The sequence below is a fragment of the Cervus canadensis genome, chromosome 18 (assembly GCF_019320065.1).
Source record: "Cervus canadensis isolate Bull #8, Minnesota chromosome 18, ASM1932006v1, whole genome shotgun sequence".
In the NCBI taxonomy this organism is placed as follows: Eukaryota; Metazoa; Chordata; class Mammalia; order Artiodactyla; family Cervidae; genus Cervus; species Cervus canadensis.
In genome coordinates this window covers 22,420,955-22,442,949 of record NC_057403.1, presented here as the reverse complement: position 1 = coordinate 22,442,949, position 21,995 = coordinate 22,420,955, and the positions used below count along the sequence as shown (strand labels likewise).

Here is a 21,995-nt window from a genome sequence, read left to right as displayed (position 1 = left end):
ATCTGTAACAGGAGAATGAGTAATGGTACCCACCGTGTTAGATTGTGGTCAGAATTTAATGAATGTATGAAACTGGACATTTAAAACATGTCCCCGATTCTTGACACTCCTTTCACTAGGCAGTGGAGCCTGCCCCTCTTGAGTATGGGCTGCACTTTGTAACTTGCTCCTAACCAGTAGCTCGTGGTACAGTTGTTGCTGTGTGACTTCTGAGACTAAGCCATAAAAGGCATTGAGGAGTCCGCCTCCATTTCTCTCTTGCATGGCTCACCTTGAGAGAGCCCAGCCACCACGATGCGACAGCAGGGAAGCAGCCAGCAGAGAGACCCAAATGGGGAAGAACCAAAGCCAAACAAATCAGCACCATGTGAGACCTCTCTTGGAAGATCGTCAGCTGCAGCAAACCTTCAGGTGACTGTTGCAGCTGGCCACCATGCCAACTGTAACTTCATGACACCCTGACCCAGAGTCAGCCAACAAAGCCATCAACAGATTCCTGACCAACAGAAACTATGTCTGATGGTAGGATTTCTTGTTTTAAGCCACTAAAGTTTTGGAGGATAATTTGTTATGCAGCAATAATAACAATGTAAATGCCTAATAATAATAATATAAATGCCTAATGAGTTTAGGGTAGTGCCTGGCACATAAGAAGCACTATAAATGTTTGTTATTATTGATAGTTTTTACTGTTCATGTTGTTGTTACTGAGATGGCATATTTTACATATTTTTACAAGAAGCACACTGAATATCTCTTTATGTAGTTTTTATTCTTAAAGTCTTTTCAATTGTGATAACATATCGTAAGATTTACCATTTTAACCATCTTTAAGTGAACAGTTCAGTGGCCTTAAGTACATTCGCATAATTGTGCAATCTCTCTATAACTCTTTTCATTTTGCAAAACTGAAACTATACCAATTAAACAAAAACTCCCATCCCTCCCTCCCTTCCTCTGGCCCCTGGAAACCCCCTATTTACTATTTCTATGAATTTGACTACTGTAGGTACCCCATATGAGTGGAATCAATATTTGTCCTTTTATGACTGGGTTTTTTCATTTAGCATAATTTAGCATAATGTCCTCAAGGATCAGCCATGCTGTAGTGCATGTCAGAATTTCCTTGTGTTTCAAAATTATATGGCAATTATTTATTTATTTTGAAGCATAGTTGACCTCCAACACCATGTTAGTTCCAGGTGCACAACATAATGGTTTGGTATTTCTATACATTACAAAGTGGACATCACAGAATTTCCTTCCTTTCTAAAGTTGAATAATATTTTTAGATATACACTCTGTTTTCTTTATCCATTCATCTAGTTGGGTTGCTTCCACCTTTGGGCTATTGTGAATAAAGCTACTATGAACATGGGTGTATACACACATCTCTTTAATATCTTGCTTTCAGTTCTTTTGGGTATACATCCAGAAGCAAAATTGCTGGGTCATATGGTAAGTCTATTTTTAATTTTTGGAGGAAATGCTGTACTCATTATTAGAGTGACTGTTCATCCTCTTTTATATCTTGGCTTTTTTTTTTTTTTTTTTTTGGCCAAGCAGAGTGGCTTGTGGGATCTTAGTTCCCTGACCAGGGATTGAACCCATCTTCGACAGTGAAAGAGCCTAGTCCTAACCACTGAACCACAGGGAATTGCCACATCTTGCATTTTTCACTCAGTGATACATCTTGAAAGGTTATTCATATCTTTAGATCGAACTCACATTTTCAAAAATAAATGCTTGGCAGTATGTGTACAGAAAAGTGCACAAATCATAAGTGAACAGCTGAATTAAATTTCATTAACTGAACACACCTGGTAACCAGAACTCAACTCATGAAAAGAACATGACTAGCCTCCAAGGATGCCCTTCATGCCTCATCCAGGATGCCCCCAGGGAAACCACTAACTGGACTCCTAACAATATGCATTAATTTTGCCTGGTTTTGTACTTTATATAAATGAAATTTCACAGTATGTATTGCTTTGTGTCTGCTGTCTCTTTCTCAGTGCCTTGTGAAATTTATTCCATGCCATTGCATGTGGCTGTAGTTCTTTCATTTTCACTGCCATATAGTTTCCTCTGTGTGAAGATGCTATACTTTATCTATCTGTTGATGAGAACCTGTTTTCTGGTGGACATATGTTCATATCTTATTGGACTGGAATTGCTGGGTCATTAGGTGGCTCACTAGTAAAGAATCCACCTGCCAATTTAGGAGACCCAAGAGACATGAGTTTGATCCCTGGGTTGGGAAGATCCCCTGGAGAAGGAAATGGCAACCCACTCCAGTATTCCTGCCTGGAAAATACCATGGACAGGGAAGCTGGGTGGGCTACAGTCCGTGGGGGTCACAAAGAGTCAGACATGACTAAGTACGCACACGCACACACAAGATATGTTCAGCTATAGTAGAAACTGCCCAGGAGTTTTCCTAGTGGTTGAACCAATTTGGATGCTCATTCAACCTAGTGGTTGAACCAGTTTTAGATGTATGAGAGTTCCCCTGCTCCACATCCTTACCAGTACTTCCTGGTGGCTTCTTCTATCATTTAACCATTCTGATGGGGGTGTATTGGTAATACACTGTGATTTTAATTTGCATTTGCCTGATGATTAGTTGGGTAATTTTTTAAATGCTCATTGCAACCTTGGTTTCCTCTTTTTGTGAAATTTCGTTCAATTTTTTCATTTGATTTTCTTTCCATATATATATGTATGTATATACACACATATATACACATATATGTACACATATGTATACACATATACATATATTATATTCATAATATTATTTTAACAGTAAAATTCTCCCAAGAACTAGAGGGTTCTCCTATATAACCATAATACCAGTTTAACATTTCCCCAAGTATCAATTTAATATTGATAGAAAACTATCATCTAATTCATAGTTTATATTCAAATTTCTCCCATTGTCCCAATAACATACCTTGTCACCATGTGCTCTCCATCTGGGATCACACTTTGTGTTTATTTGTCATGTTTCTTTAAGTAAGTGTTAGTCGCTCAGTTATGTCTAACTCTTTGCGACCCCATGGACTGCAGCCCACAAGGCTCCTCTATCATGAGATTTTCCAGGCAAGGATACTGGAGTAGGTTGCCATTTCCTTCTCCAGGGGATCTTCCCAACCCAGGGATCGAACCCAGGTCTCCTACACTGCAGGCAGATTCAGTCATGTCCGACTCTTCGCAACCCCATGGACTGTAGCCTGTCAGGCTCCTCTCTCTATGGAATTTTCCAGGCAACAATACCAGAGTGGGTTGCCGTGCCCTCCTCCTAGGGATGTTCCCGATTCAGGGATTGAACCCAAGTCTCTTACGTCTCCTGCATTGGTAGGTGGGTTCTTTACCACTAGCACCACCTAGGAAGCCGGTCATGTTTCTTTGGTCACCTTTAACCTACAACAGGCTGCCAACTTTTAGATTTTTATGTTTTCGTTTTCATGACACTGACATTTTAAATATATATATTTAATCTGGCTGCATTAGGTCTCAGTTGTGGCATGCAGGCTCTCTACTTGTGGCACATGGGCTCCAGAGCGTGCAGGCTTCATAGTTGCAACTCACGAACTTAGTTATTCCTTGGCATTGTCCCCTGCATTGCAAGGTGGATTCTTAACCACTGGACCACCAAGGAAATCCCAATACTGACATTTTTTTTCCATTTATTTTTATTAGTTGGAGGTTAATTACTTTACACCAATACTGACATTTTTGAAGAGTTCAGATCAGCTACTTTATAAAGTGTCCCTCTATTTGGCTCTGTCCCATGTGTTCTCATGATTAGATTCAGATGATGCATTTTTGGCAGAAGCATCGTAGAAATGATGTCATGTCCTTCCTTTTCAAGTGCAGGTCAGTAGGCAAACAATGTTGATCTGTTCCAATACTGGTGATGTTCACTTCTACCACCTGATTTAAGTGGTGTCTGCTGACATTGTTCATTAATACTGTTTTTTTTCCCCTTTGTAATAAGTTATCTGTGGGGGGATCCTTGTCCTGTTCCTCATCAAACTTTCACTCAGTGGCTTAGGCTTCTGTTGATAATCCTGGCTGGGATTTCATGTTCAGTATTTCAGGACCATCACAAAGCCCAAGAACCCTGGAAGGGGCAGGGAGACTGTACAAGGTTGATGGTGGCCAGAGAATGTAGAGAAGTGAATAAATCTCTAGGGTGTGGGACTTCCCTGGTGGTCCAGTGGTCAGGACTTTGCGCTTCCACTGCAGGGGGTGTGGATTCCATCCATGGAATAAAATCCTGCATGCAGCGTGACTAAAAACCACCCCCCCCCACAATTTTTAGGATGGCCTACAGGGTTGGGGGGCCCCATATTGTTCAGGGATTCAGTAAAAATCAGTAAATTCAGCCTCAGTAAAATGTACCGATTCAGCCTCAGTAACAAAGGGAAGCTGGTAAGAATTCATGTGCCCACACCACAAATAGGTATTGAAGGCTTGCTTTGCACCCAGGCACTGTTCTAGGCCCCAAGGCACAGCAGTGAACAAAAGACAGCAAATCCCAGCTCAGCTGCAGCTGGCACTGATGTGGGGGAATTCAAACTACAAACAGCCAAAGTATGCAGTATGTTTCACAGTGATAAGAGCAAGGTTAAGGAGATAAGGAGTAACAGGTTATCTCTCCTGATAGAACAGTCCTGCTCCCTCTCCTCTTCTATCCTCCCGTGGGTCTCCCCGCCTGTTGTCAGCCAGAATCTCTGGCTGAGCCAAGTGCACTTCCAGACACCATCTGCTCTCCCTGGGAGTGGGGCCCGTGCCAACTCCAGCGTCTGGACTCTTGGCACGGAGCCCCAGAGCCCTGGAGCGAGAGAACTCTGGCCGGCCCCACATCAGGAAGGGAATCCTCCAGTTTGGCTGTCTGCGACTGGTGAGATGGAGGGCTTCCGAGAGACAGGGAAGCCAGTGCAAGGTGGGTGGCCTCCTTGAAGGAGGTCGAAGCCTGTAGCGTGAGAAGAGTCCCTTCATCAGACTGAAGATGATGACTATATTAATAAATAATTCTATTCCTAAGCACTATTAAACACGTTCAGAGTGCCTAGTTTGGGGCAAATGCTGGACATGTGTTATTGCACCTAATCAAAGTGCTTTATATATGTGATCGCAATCTAAGAGTCAGGGAGTACTTACCCCATTTTACAAATGGAGAAACTGGGGTTCAAAAAGGTGATGCTATTATGCAGAGGTCACATAGCAAGTGCTTTGAAGAGCCTGGAAAGGAACTCAGGTCTGTGTGGGTCCAAACGATAACTCATAACCACCGCCTGTACCACCTGATAACCAGCACACCATCCCTGGTCCACTCCCACCGCCGGCCCTTTCCCTGGAAGCCCCCACCTCACCTTCTGCCTGTTTTCACCCCTCTAGCAGCCAGCAAGAAATATAGCCTTGGGTTAGAATCTGCCTGTGGGTCCTGGCACTAGTTGTTTACCTTGGACCAGTGAACTCACACACATCTCAGCCTCAGTTGCTTGATGTGCAGAATAGGGAGAGAAATCGAGAGGAATCTGTGAGATGATGAATGCAGCCCATCTAACGCAGGGGCAGGGCGTGGGTCACTGCACTCAGTGACCCTGCTGCGCGCTCTTAGGCAAGCTCTAACTCTCGGCTCCTGTTTCCTCCTGGGCACGACAGGACCACCAGTGATAGTGCCTCTCAGGTGGTTCTCAGAAACAAACGTGTCCGTGTATACACATAACGTGTGTATGTAAAGCACTAAGAACCGTGCCCACAGTTAGCTGGGGTTGCTGCTTTGACTGTTGGGGAGCGGGGAGGGCGGTGGGCTGGAGGCGGGGCCAAGCCAGCAAGGCCCTGGAGAATCGGGGCGCCCCCTCCTCCGTCCTGAAGCTTTAGGGTCTGGGTTCGGGGAGTCAGGGCCCGCTGTTCTCAGAGACTCCCGCCCGCTCCTCCACACCGGGGAAGGTAGGGGTCCGCGCCCGGAGCTGACGTCGGCCTTCAAGGCCTCATCCCCGGGCCTCCACGGAGGGCGGAGCCCGGGAGCCCGTCGCCCCGCCCCCATCCCCGCCCCCACGCGCTGCGGGCCGGGGGCGCTGAGAGGGGCACGGGGCTGAGCGTGGAAACCTCGAGCCCGCAGCCAGGCCTGGACCCCGGGGAGAGCGGGGCTCACTGAGTGTCCCCACCCTGGGCGGCAGGGTCGGGTCGGGTGTCGGTGCAGGGAACCCAGGAGGTCCCGGCCTATGGCTGTGGGCGGTGAGTGAGGGGCGCGGCTGCGGGCCGGGGGCACCACTTTTAGCCCAGGTCTTGGGTTTGGGGACAGGGAGGCAAAACCTTGGCGAGGAAATCGGCTCAAGCCAGGTTTGGACTGAGGGCGGAAGACTTGGGGACCCCCCTCTCCCCCCGGGCGATCGTGAGGGCCAGAAGAATATTGTCTGTGGTTGAGTGGAGTGTGTGGTGGGTTGGTGGTGTTCTGGGGGAGGAGTGCAGCGGTGGATTCTGGTCAAACAGGAGGTGTCTGGGGAGCAGGTGGGTGTGGGTCATGAATGTGGGTGGAGTAAGAGAGGGGTGTGTGGACCCTGGTGTTTGGGGCAGGTGTGCAGGGGAAGTGATGGAAACGGGAGAGTGTTCCGTCTGCATGTAGGTACATATAGGTACCTACAGTGCATATAGGTACATCTGGGGAAATTCTGATGTTGAGGGGATTAGGATGAATGTATGAGCTGTTTGGGGTGAGTGTGTAAGAAGGTTGCAGGCCTCAGAGGGGTGTTTCCTGGGAGCTCATGTTGTTTGGGGCAAACTCCCTTGGGACATGGGTGTGCACAGGTGGGGATTGGGCTTGCCTGGATGGGTATGTGTGGCAGGGACTTGGGTATTGAGTATGCAGGCTTGGGGGGCACAGGGGGTGTGTGGACTAAACATCACTGGGGATGGCTGTGCTGGAGAGGGATGGGAGGGTGAACCCAGGATGGGTGTGTAGTTCCTGGGCCAAGTAAGTGTGTAAAGCATGGTTTGGAATAACTGTGGAACAGGTATGTGGTTTTGCCCTGAGGAGAGAGAAGCCCAGAACTGAATGTCCAGATTCCTGAGTGTTTTTTCTTTTTTCACAACTTGGACCATCCTCTTTAACTCTTTTTTTTTTTTTTAATTTGGCCATGCTGGGTCTTAGTTGCAGCACGCGAGATCTTCAGTCTTCATTGAGGCATATGAGATCTAGTTCCCTGACCAGGGATTGAACCTGGGCCCCCTGCATTGGGAGTGCAGAGCCTTAGCCACTGGACCACCAGGGAAGTCCCTCTTTAACTCTTTAGACTTCAGTTTTGCTATCTGTAAAATGGGTCTTAGAATGGTTCAGCTACCTAGTTTCTGCCTGGAGTCTCTCCAAAGCCAGGAGTCAGGGGAGGGATGAAGGTGAAACTGTTAACATTGTCTTGTCTTTTCCCCTTCCCCTAGGAAGGAGCCACTCCCCAGCCATGGAGAGCCCCAGTCTTCGAGAGCTCCAACAGCCCCTACTGGTGGGTGGTGAGCTTCCCATCCAGAAGTCCAGCGAGCCTGAGCTGGGGCCTCCCTTTCGAGAGACAGCCTTTGTGGAGTCGCTGAAGGGTTGGCAGTTCCTGCCACCATCTCTTCCTTCTGTGAGTGCAGGACTAGGGGAGCCAGGGACCCCCGACTTTGAGGTAGGAGCAGCACCACTAAGGAAGGCTCCCTAGTGGGAACTGGGGGAAGGGGCTGGAGGGAAACCCAGCTGTGGCCAACATCCAGCAGGCTGGCAGGTGGAGTGCCCATCTTTGGCCTGGAGTCTCACTTCCCAACTGCGTGCATGTTCCTGGGTTTCCAGTTGTGGTTTTTCCTGTTCCTCCTCTCCCCTGCTTTCTTTACCTTTTTCTCCCCAGATTCGTCTCTCATCTTTGTTCTTTTTGGCTCTTTCTTCCCAATCATTTTTGACCCCCTTGTTTTCTCTCTGTCCGTCTCTCTAAAGGTGATGCATCTCTGCAGCTCTTTTTTTCTCCCCCCCAGTTAATGTCATTTTTTATCATTTCTTATTCCGTGTCCGTATTCTCAAGCTTGTCTTTTATTTGCAAAGCATGGTTTTCCTGTTGCTACTGGTGTATAAGAAATCACCCAGAACTTGGTAGCTTAAAACGACAATCACTATCATGGCTCATGGTTTCCATGGGTTGGGAATTTGGGGAGGACTTGGGTGGTTCTGCCTCGGGGTCTTTCATGAGGTCGAGGCCAGCCAGTGGCCAGAAGTGGAACAGTCAGTGTCTGAAGCAGCAGGGGGGTCTGGTTGGGTATCTCTCTCTTAATGTGGTCTCAGGGCTTTCGCAGGAGTCACCCCCTGTGGGCTGGTTTGGGCTCATGGCACGTAAGCTTTAGGACAGCACTCCAAATGTGCCTCCAGCCCTCCAGCAGGAGTATTTCAACAAAGCTGAACCTGCCTCACCTTTTCTGACTTAGGCTTGTGAGTCGTGTGGTATTATTTCCACCACATTCTATCAATTAGAGATGAATCATAGCCTGCCCAGACTCAAGGAAAGTGGACACAGACCTCACCCCTTGATGGGAAGATTATCAGTCACACTGGAAGAAGAGCCTGTGGGAGGGGAGAGGTGGTTATGGCCATTTTTAGTAACAGTCTGCCACACTGTGGCAGTAAGCTTCACTTTGACATGGTTATGTGTCTGATGATTCCAGTATTTGAAGACTTTCAGGGCCTGCTAGTTCTCCTCCATTGTTCCTGCGTACCTGGTTATCTTTGATGGCATGTTGGTTATTGTATTTGAAAAATGGTTTTGAGGGTTAGAATGAACGTACCTTGTCCAGAAAGGATTTGGTCTGCTTTTGTCAACTGCCCAGGGGCACTGCCATTCAGAGATCATTTTTAATCTAGTTCAGGGTCTGAGTGAAAGATTAATTTTTCTGGGATTGGGAAATGCCTGCTGGGCAGAAGGGACCTTCTCTGTTAATTTTTTTTGTTGTCGTTGTTAAATTGATTTTGATTTTCACTTCAGTTTTGGCCTTACAGTAACTCCTTAAAGTCTTGTGAGCTATTTGATGCAAGATTAAATATATATATATACATTCCAACTGACTCACTGGAAAAGACCCAGATGCTGGGAAAGATTGAAGGCAGGAGAAGGGGATGACATAGGATGAGATGGTTGGAGGGCATCACTGACTTGACAGACATGAGTTTGAGCAAGCTCTGGGAGTTGGTGATGGACAGGGAAGCCTGGTGTGTTGCAGTCCATGAGGTCACAAAGAGACAGACACGACTGAGCGACTGAACTGAACTGATATATATATATATATGTTAAGCTAGAACCTGTGGTTTCAGCAGGCAGGTTTGTCCTAGTAATTCAGGCCACCAGAGCTCTCTCCTCTGATCTCCATTTTTTTGCAGGTTCCCGTCCCCATTGGTTTCTGTGTCTACTTCAGGGATTTTTAACTCAGGGCTTATGAGCAGGTGTAGTACCTACCCGTGGCTGGACCTGTGAACTTCTTGAAATTGAACTCAAAGCTTTTGAGCATGGGTGAGGTTTTTCTCAGGAGGCAGGGTCCAAAGCTTCCCCTCGGAGACATCCAGGATATAGAGGGGTCACAAGTCTAACTCTGGGAACATTTCTCTCTCTTGGTGTCTTTGGGGGCATGGGGAGCAGAGCAGTGGGGCAGGGAAGGGGGATGGAGATGGCCACTCAGGCTGTCTCCTGCCCATAGGATGTCTCATCCAGTGACAGTGACTCGGACTGGGATGGGGGCGGCCTCCTCTCCCCGCTGCTACCCCACGACCACCTCGGCTTGGCTGTCTTCTCCATGTTGTGCTGTTTCTGGCCCTTGGGCATCGCCGCCTTCTGCCTGGCCCAGAAGGTCAGTCTCTGGGTGGGGTTGAGAGGGGACTGGATATAAAAGAGAAAATGGCATTTGAAAGAAAACAAATGAGAGGAGCCCTGCTTGGGTGGGTTGGGGGGGCGGGTTGGGAAGTGAAGAGGATTCATGTAGAAATATTCAGAAGTGAAACGAGGCGTGTTTGTCACAGAGGGGGGTGCAGAGTGAGCTCCACTCCTAGGCCCACCCCCCGGCCTCTGGTAAGGTGGTGGTCAAGCCACTTAACCTCCCTGTGCCTCATTTTCCTTATCTGTAAAATGGGGATGACTAATTCGTACCTCAGGGTCATTGTGAGGCTCAATGAGTTGGAACTGTGGCATATAGTAATATATGTCTATTTTTATTAGTCACCCAGTAAACCCAGTGCCCAGCTGTGCCTGACCCACGGTAGCTGCTCGCTATGTTTTTGGAACATATGAATACAAGGGTGTGGGGGATGGAGGAGGGATTGGGCTGCGGGAAGCAGGGTGGGATGAGGGGACGCCTGAGTCACCGCTGCCCAACGCCTCTACAGACCAACAAGGCTTGGGCCCAGGGGGACGTCCAGGGGGCAGGGGCTGCCTCCCGCCGAGCCTTCCTGCTGGGGGTCCTGGCCATCGGGCTGGGCGTGTGCACGTACGCGGCTGCCCTGGTGACCCTGGCCGCCTACCTCGCCTCCCGGGACCCGCCCTAGCTGCCCCTGCGGCCCCCGCTGTGAACCGAGAGGCCGGCTGCCCAGCGCGTCTGCGGTTGGAGTGGAGAGTCCCGGTGGACGGGCGGCAGCGGCAGCATCCAGAAACGGGAGTGGGCTGGGCCGCCCCCTCCCTCCCGCCTTCCTGGAGGCCGCAGAGAGCGATTAAACACCAGACACTCTTGCCGCCAAACCTGTGTCTGTCTGAGTGTGTGGGCAGGTGGACAGGCGGGGCCAGAGTGACAGGCTGTCCCCCCGGGTGTTCCTGGACACCTCAGAGCCAGAGAAGGGAGAATCCATGGAGGCTCAGAGGGCCCCCAGATGGCAGAATATTCTCTCAGAACACGGGTGGTGGTCAGGGAATTAGGGAAAGCGAGGTTCCAAGTCCCTCCTCCTCTGAGTTCACTGTGTAACGTGTGGTCTGACCTCACTTTTCCTCATCTGCAAAATGGGACCGATTTCCCCCACAGCTGGAGCAGTTATAGACACCAAATGAGTCGTACGGTCTACACAACAGTCTCCTTCTGAGTCCCTTTAACAGCAGTGGCAGAAATCCAACTCTCTTACACAACAAAGGGGAGGAAAACAGAGAGAGAACTGGATTCAGGGTGTCGAGTGAAATGGTCTGGTCTCCCCATCTCTTGGCTTCCATTGTGCAGGCTCCCCCTCCTGGGGGAGGAAAATGGGAGCAGAAAACTCTGTTGCCACCAAGGTTGTCTTTGCCAGGCACCCTCTCATTGGCCCACCTGGGGTCCAAGGCAGCTGCATCCCACAGCCTGAGATTGGGATGGCTGGAGCCTCAAAGCATCAAAGCGCTAGCAGGCAAAATAGCTCTGTGCCTAACGTGCTAGTCAGATACATTAAATGGGGCCTGAGGGACTTCTCTGGTGGTCCAGTGGTTAAGACTCCACACTTCCAATGCAGGGGACGACAGTGCCATCCCTGGTTGGGGAACTAAGATCCCACATGCCATGGCCATCCCCCTCACCGCCCCCCGGCTGGATATTATCAAGTAATGAAGTGAGAGCTGTTTAGTTTTCTTCACTTAACGCCATTTTGGGGTTTCTCAGGTGGCACTAGTGGTAAAGAACATGCCTGCCAATGCAGGAGATGGAAAAGATGTGGGTTTGATCCCTGGGTCAGGAAGATCCCCTGGAGGAGGGCATGGCAACCCACTCCAGTATTCTTGCCTGGAGAACCCCACGGACAGAGGAGCCTGGTGGACTACAGTCCATAGTTGCAGAGTGGCGCACTACCGAAGCATGCACAGGCACACTGCCATTTAATCCTGCTAGAAGAAAACATTATTCACTGTCTACACTCTCCTGAGCATTTTCACGGAGCGTAATTTCAAGCTATTTATGCATTTCCTTGGTTACTGGGGATGAAAATGACACCTGCCCAAAGGGGCAACTGTGAGTCAGCGCACCCATGTGAAGCTGCAGTGAAGGACCCCCTCCCCCAACACGTCGTTTTCACCATAAACCCCCAAACACCAGTGGCAGACAGGATCTGGCAGGCATGTGGCCCACCTGTGGGAATGTTATTCCTTGCAGGATGCTGCATCTTCTTGGCTCCTGCCCCCTAAATCTGAGGGTGGGGATCAGTCAAATCAGAACTGAAAACATACCTGTTTCCAGAAGCCCCTTATGGGGTGCTACCACCCGACTGAGAACCAACAGGCCTTGGCCACTTCCATTCACCGTCAGGGACCTGAGGTCCAGAGTGTGCCGAGTCTCTTGGGGTCTGAATAGTGGGAGCTCTGGGGGCTCTAAGCAGGGACCTGTGTTCCACCACTAACTAGCTAGTGACCTCCGGTAGTTAACTGGCTCCTAAGTTTGTTTCCTTACCTTAAAATAGGGATCGTAACAGCCCCACCTCAGGGGGTTGCTGGATAAAGGCAGTGCTCAGAGGCAGATTGCCCTCCAAGGCACACGAAGTCCGTTGTCTCCCTGACCATCTCTTCCCTCCCTACCGCCCTCCTTTCCTCTGCTCCAGCCACACCAGCCATCCTGCTGGTCCTTGAACCTCTGCCTATCTCTGCCAAGGGGTCCTCCCCCCATGTGTCCATGAGTCCCTAAGCTCATCCCTGGCCTCCTTCTGGACTTCCCTTGGATGCCCCCTCTCCACGAAGGTGTCCCCAACTGATGTACTGAATCTGTCCCCTTCCCCCACCATGAACTCACCTAAACCCCCTTTTAAAAAAATTTTTGTGTTGTTTTATTTTTTAAATAGCACCCACCATCCAACACACACCACCGTTATTTGTCTATCACCTCACCGTTCCTCGAACCTGGGCCTCGTTGACTGCTGAGGCCTTAGCACCCAGCAGGCTTTGCACACTCTAACTGCAGTCTCGGCTTCATGGGGCTGTTAGAATGAGTAGCTTCATTCAGTGAATGCACTACCCTACCAGTGTCTTCCTGGAGTGGGGTGGGGTCTGTGCCCGTCCCCCATGCCCAGGGGGCTGGCTATAGCCACTCTTTTCTCGCCAGGGCCGGCCTGCTGGCTTCTTTGACGCTGGAGGTGGCGGGAGGGGCGGCCTGCCCTGGCTTGCCTCAGCTCTTGGAGTAACGCCTCTGCAGCGATTCCCGGTAGAAGCGGAAGACGTGTGTGGAGGCAGTCTGGGCCGCAGCCAGGCACTGCTGGAGCTGGGAGGGGAGAGGGGGGTCAGTGCCGGGGGCCCCACCTGACTCCCAGAGCCCCCCAAACCTAACACCTCCCCTTCCACTAGGAGCCCCTCTCCCCAGGGGAGGGTGGTGGTGAGGGGGTTACTCCATGTGCATTCCCATCCTCCCCACTTCATGGCCTCCTTAGAGAAGGCTTCAGGGCTGATTAAAATAGCTCCAGGCCCTCAGACCAACAGCATCAGGCATCCTGCCCCCTGGAAGCATTCCCAGGCTTATTGAGCTCCGGACCCAGAGAGATTGGAATTTTAGACCCAGAGGCCCTGTGACTCCAAGTACTCTTAAAAGTCATGGAACTTAAGATCCCAAATCTTTACTGCCGTGTATACCTGGATTCACAGGAGGGCCAGGTGGTAAATGTTCTTGGTGACCATTTATTTGGCCCAACAGGTGCCATACTCTGTTCAGACACCTCAAACTCCGGGGTGCACAGCTCTGAGCTGGAAGCTGGGAGGCCTTCAAGTGCCCCGTGTCCTGATTTCCACCTGAGCCCCTCTTCTCATAAACTGGGCTTCCCTTTCAAATTCCCACAAAGGTTTCTATGGCCACAAAGTTTAGAAACTCCTATTTACAGAAGGGGTGCAAGGAAGGGGTTCCCCTTAAGCCTCTTAGAATAGTGACTGGACCTCATGTCAGGTGGGTGGGAAGGATCTGGCGTTCACCCCCAATCGTGCAGTGGTACCTCGGCATCGGAGTAGAGCCCCTTGGTGGTGGACATCAGCAGCTTCCGTTCCACGCTGTCAAGAGCAAAGGTCAGGACTGCCCGCGCCTCCTAGGAATGAGAGGTACAAGGTGGAAGACCTGGGACCCTCCTCTCAGATACAATCACAGCTGGCCCCAAAGCAGGTGTGCGTTTGTGTGTGTGTGTGTGGGGGGTTGCTTTTTCTGCAGCCAGGCCCTCACGTAGCAAGTATATTATTTGAGGGGAGTCTACACATCACCCCTTCCCTGGGGAATTGCTCCCCACGTGATCCCATCACGTGGTTCCAACAGGGGTTTCCAAAGCACAGTATCCTGCCCCAGAGGAGCAGCCACAGTAATGGTCATCCCCCAGTGCCTCCCAGCAGTGCTCTGTTCTCTGGGGCTGGAAGCCAGCAAGCTCTGTTTCCCAGGTTCCCCTGCCAGTTTGGTTCTAGCGGGAATCTGGTGGGAGACAAGAAAGGAGGGAGAAAGCAGCATCCAGGTCCTCACAGGAGTTTGGGGCTTATCATCTGCCACAGTCATTATGGAGATGGGGTGGCTGTGGACCTTAGCAGCCAGGCCAGAGCCAGACTGTCTGTTTCCATTAGATCTGACTGCTCGCGTGTCCCCAACAGCACCCAGCAGGAGCTGGCTTCAGGCTTCTCATCTCGGGGTGGAGGGGTCCTCCCTTCTTCCCTTTTGCTTCTTCAGCTCTTCCAGCATGGCTGTTGTGACCAGTTCAATCCCCCCGCTACTGTCTGAAGCCCTCAAGGGGTTTCTTTCTGCTTTCCCAACTGGATGTGACTGTCACAGTCCTGAGCAGATAACTGGGAATAACCGGAGCCCCAGCACCTTGTGAACTTGAGCCACTGAAGAAACTCTGATTTTTTGCTTTTGTTTTTGAACCTCTTAAAATCAACTCCCTTGTCATTTCAGCGGGTTAGAGCTGGGTTTCTAGCAATTGCCCAGAGGAACAGAGCGGAGCTTGCCAGCTGAGCCTGAGGTGGTACCAGCCAACTGTTTCAGAGAAGCGAGGCCCAGAGGAGGAGAGGGAGGGTGCCTGCCCAGGGCCTTTCATCACCCTGCCCTTCATCCTTACCTTTTCCTGTTTAGCAGTAGGGTCTAGCATGAGGGTCCCATCAGAGTCCAGAGCACAAGTGACCCCACAGAAGAGGGCCCGCATGGGCACACCGGCATCCACCAGGGCCATGCAGGCAGCATTCAGGCAACAGGCCAGGAGCTGAGTGCCACAGGCAGTGGTTAAGAGTTTCTTTTTTAATCCTTTTTTTTTTTAACCACTCTATGTGGCTTGTGGCATCTTAGTTCCCCCACCAGCAATTGAACCCGGGCCCTCAGCAGTTACAACGCAGAGTCCTAACCACTGGCTTGCCAGGGAATTCCCATGTTAAGAGTTTCTACTGAAGCTTGGTCAGCAGAACACATCCATGACTCCGGTTCACCAGGCCAGTGCCTGTGAACACCAGACATCTAATTGATCACAGAAAGGCAGAGTAATCCTGGGATCTAGTATCCCTGGGTTCCAAATGAACTGCTACCTCTAAGCTGTGTGACCTTGAACAAGCTACTTACTCTCTCTGAGCCTCAGTCAGGGATCACAATGATACTCAGCAGGTATGCACCTTCAGGGAAACAAAGGTCAGAAGCCTTTCAAGATAAAACAAGGAGGCAGTGGCAGAGCCAGGCCCAGGGCTGGGCAATTGAGCAAGCAGTGCTACCAGGTGACAGACTGGCAGGATGATGGAGGGAGGAGTCAGTGTCCTCAGGGAGCCCGCAGTCCAGGGGAGAGGTGTGGCCCTGGCCCTGTGCAAGGTGAGCACAGGTCTGAGTCAGACAGCTAGCCCCAGCTTAGTTTCCTCAAGTCTTTCCCCCCCAAGGCCCAGCTTTACAATCAATCAGTCAGCCCCACCTCTGCCACTGACCCTCCATTATCTCCCATCTGTGAAGTGGGTTCACAGTGATCCGCTTCCCCCATCTGTGAAGTATCTGCCCAACGCAGGGCCACACGCACACCCACAAAGCTGTCTAGAAATGCCCATTTCTGGGCCTCTGCCTCTTGCATCCAAACTGCAGCCACATTCCAAGGATGAGCTGCTGAACCAAAGGCTCTGCCTGCTCAGGGCTCCTGCAGTGTTGAGCCTCAAATTCAAGCTCAGGATCAGAGATGAGGTCAATGGCACAGGCTCTGGAGTCAGAGATGTGAATTCTGCATGTGAATTCAGCCTCTGCCGCCTTCCAGCTGTGTGACCTTGGGTAAGCGAACTCCCCTCTCTTGGCCTTGGTTTCCTCACCTGAAACATGAGACGAGGACCCAGCTGCTAGGGCCTTGAGCTCTAGAACCACATGGCTTGGGCTCATATCCTGGCACTGCCAGTTAAAAATTGCCTGACACACAGTAAACACTCAAGCCGTGTTTGCTGTTCCTACAAGTTGACATCTGTCAAGCAGACTAGGAGAGGGTGTGTACATGGCCATCGGCAAGAAGGGCAAGCAATGAGATTCTGGAGGACTTCCTGGAGGAAAGGATACAGAGCCAGCATCGCTAACGACCTGCAGCACCACAGTTATGGAGGTTCGGGGGTGCAGTGCTCCCAGTACCACCGCTTCGCATGTGTTTCTGATCAGCCGCTCCCGGCTCTTCTCCGCTACGCCTGCAGAAATCAGGGGTGGGGTTGGGCTGTCAGGCTCTTCCTGTCCAGCTGGCTCACCTGTCTCCATATGCCCCACCCAAGCCTCCAGAAAAGGGCCTGCAGTCTCAGCCCGGGAAGATCTTGCAGGGATGACAGAGGAGTCCCAGGGGGAGGGAGGTGGGGCCTGACTGCCACCCACTTGATGCCCGCCACCTCCAGCGCCCACCAAGGGAGCCTCTCGGTGGCGGGGGAGAACCTCAGAGCTCTCCCATGTCATGCTGCTGTCCATTCCCATCCCAGTGCACCTGGCCCTGGGGAGTGAGGCGGGCAGAGAGTAAAAGGGTGGAAAAACAGATTAATGGAAAGGAGGAGAGATGGAGCCAGGAAAGAAGTGGGGGGGAAGTGAAGATGGAGAGAGACAGGGAGAAAAGTGATAGAGACGTACAGGCAGACAGCTGGTGAAAAAGACAGAAATAGCTGAGGGGAGATGAGAGGAGGAGTGGAGACCAGAAAGGGCAGTGATGGGGATACTGGGCGAGAGGACCAGTTACCAGGCAGACCAGTCTTCGGCCTCAGGATCACTTCCAGCGTGGCCTTGTTGAAGATCTCTTTGCTAACCTTCACCTCGGCTGGCCCGTACACGCCGGCCAGGACGGAGGTATCCCCTGGGGAGACAGCGTGGGAGAGCTCACCCACATATTCCCTGCCTCTGGGGTCTGACACGAGGCACTTAACATGGTGGGCCCTGAGCTGGGTGGCCAGGGGTTCCCACGTCACCCTCACTCTGGCCCACCACTTGTTGGCAGTGATTCCTTGAGCATTTGCTTCATATCTCTGCCTCCACTTCCTCATCTGTAAAATGAGGATAACTACAGTATGTCCCTGGGACTTCCCTGGTGGTCCACTGGCTAAGACTGCGCTCCCAATGCAGAGGACCTGGGTTCGACCCCTGGTCAGGGAACTAGATCCTGCATGCTACAGCTAAGAGTTTGCATGCTGGAACTAAGACCCGGTGCAGCCAAAAAAAAAAACAAAAACAAAAAACAAACACAAACACCTACAGAACATCCTTCACAGCTATGAGGATTAAATGAGATAAAAACAGAAACACTTAGGATGCTGTCTGCAAATCTGCTGAGTGCCCAAAGGACTTTAGCTACTATTATAAACTTTAACAGGAAGTTCTTCCTGAGTGCTAACCTTCCTCTTTCTTACTGCTACTAGTCCCAACTTCTCCTTCCAAAGCTTTCCCCAGGCCAAGTTCTCTTCCCTCTGGCTCACATGCCCAAACTCTGCAGCAGTCAGGACACCTGAGAAAGGGATGAATATCTAGGGCTGGGTCCTGACACCTGCTTATTTCCTCCTGGCTCTGTAATCTCAGCTGATTTTGCTTACTTCTCTGGGCCTCAGTTTTCCCATCAGCAAAATGGGTAGACTGGACTACAAGAGCAGCTTCCAAACATTCCTGATCCTAACTCCCTGTAAGAAATACATTTTAGACTCAAATACATTTCAGGACCCAAAACTCACACAAATCTGTGTGGATGTAAATCGAACAGACGCCTCCCAAAACAACTGTTACTGTTACTGCTTTGATGTACTCGGATATTTTCTACTCTATTTCAGTTACAAAGAACCACTAAAGGGGACTTCCCTGGTGGTCCAGTGGTTAAGAATCCGCCTTCCAATGCAGGGGATACCGGTTCGATCCCTGATCAGGGAACTAAGATCGTGCATGCCGTGGAGCAACTAAGCCCATGCGCCACAATTAAAACCTGACCTGACCAAAGAACAGAAATAAAACGGAAACAAAAACAAAAACCCACTAGTGAACACAGTAGTTCTCAACCCTGTATGCACACTGGGCTCACTGCAGAACTTTAAGGACTGGCATCCTTGGGTCAGGAAGATCCCCTGGAGGAGGAAATGGCAACCTGCTCTAGTGTTCTTGCTGGGATAATCCCATGGGCAGAGAAGCCTGGCTGACACGACTGAGCGACTAAACAATAAGGACAAAGAGGGCTGGCCTTAGTTGGCGTAGGTAGGTTCTGGGGCTTGGCATTTTTAACCTCACTGGAGAGTCTAGTGAGGGTTTGCAGAGGACCCTGCTGCAGGGTCCTGGGCTTTGGGGTTTTAGAACATACAAGGGGCTCAGTATTTCTTTCTTTTTTAGAACACACAAGGGGCTCAGTATTTCTTAAATTCTAAGAACCTCTAGGTAGCTGAGCAAGACAGCTAAGCCTGGGGAGGTCCCAGGTAGAAGCTTTTTTGTTCTGGGGCTGGGGAGAAAAAGCTGCCATACAACTGAGGGACTCTCTTGGCTCCAGAAGGGACTCTGGAGGGGAAATTATCCAAGCAGAACTAGATCCACACTGGGGTCTTCCTTCCTGTTACTCCAAAGGCGCTGTCTGTGCTTCACCTGGGCACAAGAGTGCCTCCCTTCTCATCTTCCCAAGGCCATGGCTCTAGCAATTCCCTCCCCTCTGGGCCCCACATCCATCTAACTTCTGGCCCTTCTGTCTTATCCTGTTACAGCAAAGCTCCTGAAGAGCTGTCTCCGCTCACTGACTCTTTCTTTTCCTCCTTGACTCCACCCCTCCACTGGAACAGCTTTTTCTTTTTTAAATTTTACTTATTATTTTTGGCTGTGCATTGGGTCTTCGTTGTGATGCGTAGGTTTCTTACTGCAGTGGCTTCTCGTCTTGTGCAGCACAGGCTCTAGGGTGTGTGGGTTCAAGTAGTTGTGGTGCAAGGCCTGTGGAATCTTGCTGGACCAGGGGTCGAACCCGTGTCCCCTGCACTGGGAGCTCAGAATCTTAACCAGGGAAGTCCCAGAGTGACTCTTGGCTGCACCACCTACAACAGACAACCAAGTTGTCAACCCACAGGTCTAGTCCATCCTCACATGATTCAGTCTCTCAGCGGGACCAAAACAGTTGGTTGGTCCTTACATTTCAAACACGTTCTCTGGGCTCCAGGTCACTTCCCTCTCTTGGTTTTTCTCCTACCTTACTAGATGCTCCTTTTCAATGTCTTTTCCTAGTTCCACCCAGGCTAGAAGGCACAGGGCTAAGTTCTAAGTTCTTCTCTTCTCCATCTATATCAATTTTCTTGGTGATTCCATCCAATCAGTAGCTTGAACTGCCATCTAGAGCCAAAGGACCCCCAAATTCCAGTCTTGTATGTCCTACTGCCGAATCCACACTGCCATGGGAAAGTCTATGAGGCACTGCAAATGTAATGCTCCCAGTTGAACTCATTTTCTCCCAGCACAGCTGGTCTGGGTAAAAAACTTTAGCGTCATCCCTGACTCTGTCATACCCCCAAACCAAACCACCTGCAATTTGTCAGTTTTACCTTCAGACTCTCACGATCTGTACTGCTTCCACTGTAGTCTGAGCCACCCTCCTCTCCTCCTTTCCCCATGCCCTTTGCTGTCAACACTGCAGCCAGAAAGTCTAAAATCTATAAAAATATATTCAGAGCATGTCACACGGCTCCATTCTCAATCACCAGACTGTATATAAGGGGCAGGCATCCTCACCTCCACTCCACCTCTTGTCACTGCTGTAGGCACCCCTGTTCCCCTGACTGTGACTCAAACACACCAGGCAAGTTTTGGCCTCGGGGTCCTGCGGTTCCTAATGCCTCATAAGCTTTCCTCTTGATCTCTTTGGGGTTTGCTCCCCCCTCCACCCCAGCAAAAAGCCAATTTTAGGGGAAAAAACTGCCTTAAAAAAATTTTATTTGACTGCACTAGGTCTTCATTGCAACATATGGGATCTTTAGTTGGGGCATGCGAACTCCTAGTTGTACCATGTGGGATCTAGTTCCCTGACCAAGGATTGAACCCAGGCCCCCTGCATTGGGAGCTCAGAGTCTTAGCAAGTCCCATCTTTAAGTGTTTATTCAAAAGGTACCATCTCAGTTGATGCCTTTCCTGACCATCCTAACTAAGACTGCAACCCTCTCTGACACACCCCATTCTACATCCTTACTGTATTTTTCTCCAGTTTTTTACTACATATTTTACTTATCTTTTGCCTGTCTCTCTGACTAGAATGTAAGAATGTCAAATCCGTTATGGCAGGAACTTAAAAAAAATTTTATTTACTTATTCTTAGTGCCCAGAACAATACTAAGCAAAGGTACATGTTCACTGAAAATGAATGAATGAAAGCAGGTTTTGTATCTGGGTTTCAGGTAATGCCCTAGAGCAGGGTCTGAAGCATTTATGGGAGTGACCCTTAGGCCTATCTCCAGAGGAATATTTCCCTCAGAGGGGTCAGGGATTTGAGTCTAGTTTCAGAGTTGTTTAGCTAGGAAAAGGGGATATTTCCGTAATAGGTAAGAACTGCCCCAATCTTAGGGATATAGGGAGATTTGTGTATCCCAGTCAAAGGGACATTTACCCAGGAGGTGGGGCTGGGGACATCTCCATCAGTATGAGAAGTAATTATTTGGATAAAAAATACGCCACCGGTCTAGGGAGTAAACCGGAAGTGCTGATCTGACAGTCCACAGGGTATTTATGCAAACAAACAGGTTTGCCTCAGCCTGGGATGTATGGACCCAGGGTGCGTGTGTGGGAAACCGGAGAGAAACCTAGTCAAGGGAGACACCCGGGTAAGAAGATTTCCCCTATTCTGGAGTATTCATTCTTTAGAGGCGGTCTGCCCTCTCCCATTCTGCATACTTAACAATCTTCTCCTTGCTAGTCTAGAGGAAGAGATATATGTCTACCTGCGTATGCAGGTGTATCCACTCCGGCAAGAACTGCACCAGTTCAGGAGAGATTTTACCAGCTAGCGCAGTACACTGTAACCGCCCCCCAAAACGAATACAACCTACGTAGTTCCTACCTTGCAGAAAAGAGGCAGAGCCATCAGGCCGGGATAACAAGTTCTGTTCGCAGGCGAAGTGCCGGAGGCTACAGCCGGGGCCCCGAGGGCCGTGCTCTGTCCCAGAATCAGCCCGGATCTTCGATTCAGTCTGCATTGCCCCCTCCATCGCCCCGGAGCCCACGTGCAACCGGGGCTTGTTGCTTCCGCCCAGAAGTGCGCGCTTGCGTACGAAGTGCGTACTCAGTACGCATGCGCCGACCCGCGGGCTCCAGGAGGGGCGCCAGCACGTGGCTCGGCGTTTACTAACAATCTGGGCCCGCCCACTCCCGCCTCGGAAGTCCGGGAAAGCCATTGGACAGAAGAGAAGGGTGGGCGGGCCTTGGCCTGAGCTCGTCCTACCCTAGGCCCCCGGCTCTGAAACCCTGAGGCTCTGGACGGGTTGTCCTCTTCTTTGCCTGTTACAGAAATAACTAACGTGAGGCAGTCAGAGTAATTTTGGGGAAGTTAGGTGGCCTTATGCACCTACATGTGTGTCCTAGAGGCTGCAGAACTAGTAGCGTATGGTTTCGTGGCAGGGTGT

The 21,995-nt window shown here is 50.4% G+C and overlaps 2 protein-coding genes and 1 non-coding gene across 7 annotated transcripts; 1 reads left to right on the top strand and 2 right to left on the bottom strand.

Moving 5' to 3' along the window:
• The first annotated feature begins 5,847 nt into the window (after nucleotides 1-5,847).
• Nucleotides 5,848-10,748, top strand: TMEM91 (transmembrane protein 91). 5 transcript variants are annotated; one of them, XM_043436112.1, is made up of 4 exons: nucleotides 5,848-5,964; nucleotides 7,450-7,673; nucleotides 9,718-9,867; nucleotides 10,400-10,748. In XM_043436112.1, exons 2-4 carry the CDS (start codon nucleotides 7,470-7,472, stop codon nucleotides 10,556-10,558), a joined length of 513 nt encoding a protein of 170 aa, XP_043292047.1. In that variant the 5' UTR covers nucleotides 5,848-5,964; nucleotides 7,450-7,469; the 3' UTR covers nucleotides 10,559-10,748. The 5 variants fall into 5 exon arrangements, with proteins under 5 accessions (XP_043292047.1, XP_043292050.1, XP_043292046.1 ...); XM_043436115.1 differs by lacking the exon at nucleotides 5,848-5,964 and adding an exon at nucleotides 6,041-6,252 and having other exon boundaries at nucleotides 10,559-10,748; XM_043436111.1 differs by lacking the exon at nucleotides 5,848-5,964 and adding an exon at nucleotides 6,043-6,252.
• TRNAG-CCC lies at nucleotides 7,214-7,286 on the bottom strand. Its single transcript has one exon. It is a non-coding gene; the product is annotated as a tRNA-Gly (tRNA).
• A 2,003-nt stretch (nucleotides 10,749-12,751) lies between the features above and the next one.
• On the bottom strand, nucleotides 12,752-21,798 carry EXOSC5 (exosome component 5). Its single transcript, XM_043436110.1, has 6 exons — nucleotides 21,434-21,798; nucleotides 17,123-17,236; nucleotides 16,471-16,592; nucleotides 15,023-15,163; nucleotides 13,925-14,014; nucleotides 12,752-13,206 (listed from the first exon to the last, which is right to left on the bottom strand). The coding sequence occupies exons 1-6, from the start codon at nucleotides 21,765-21,767 to the stop codon at nucleotides 13,114-13,116; spliced, it is 894 nt and encodes a 297-aa protein (XP_043292045.1). The 5' UTR covers nucleotides 21,768-21,798; the 3' UTR covers nucleotides 12,752-13,113.
• Nucleotides 21,799-21,995: the final 197 nt, after the last annotated feature.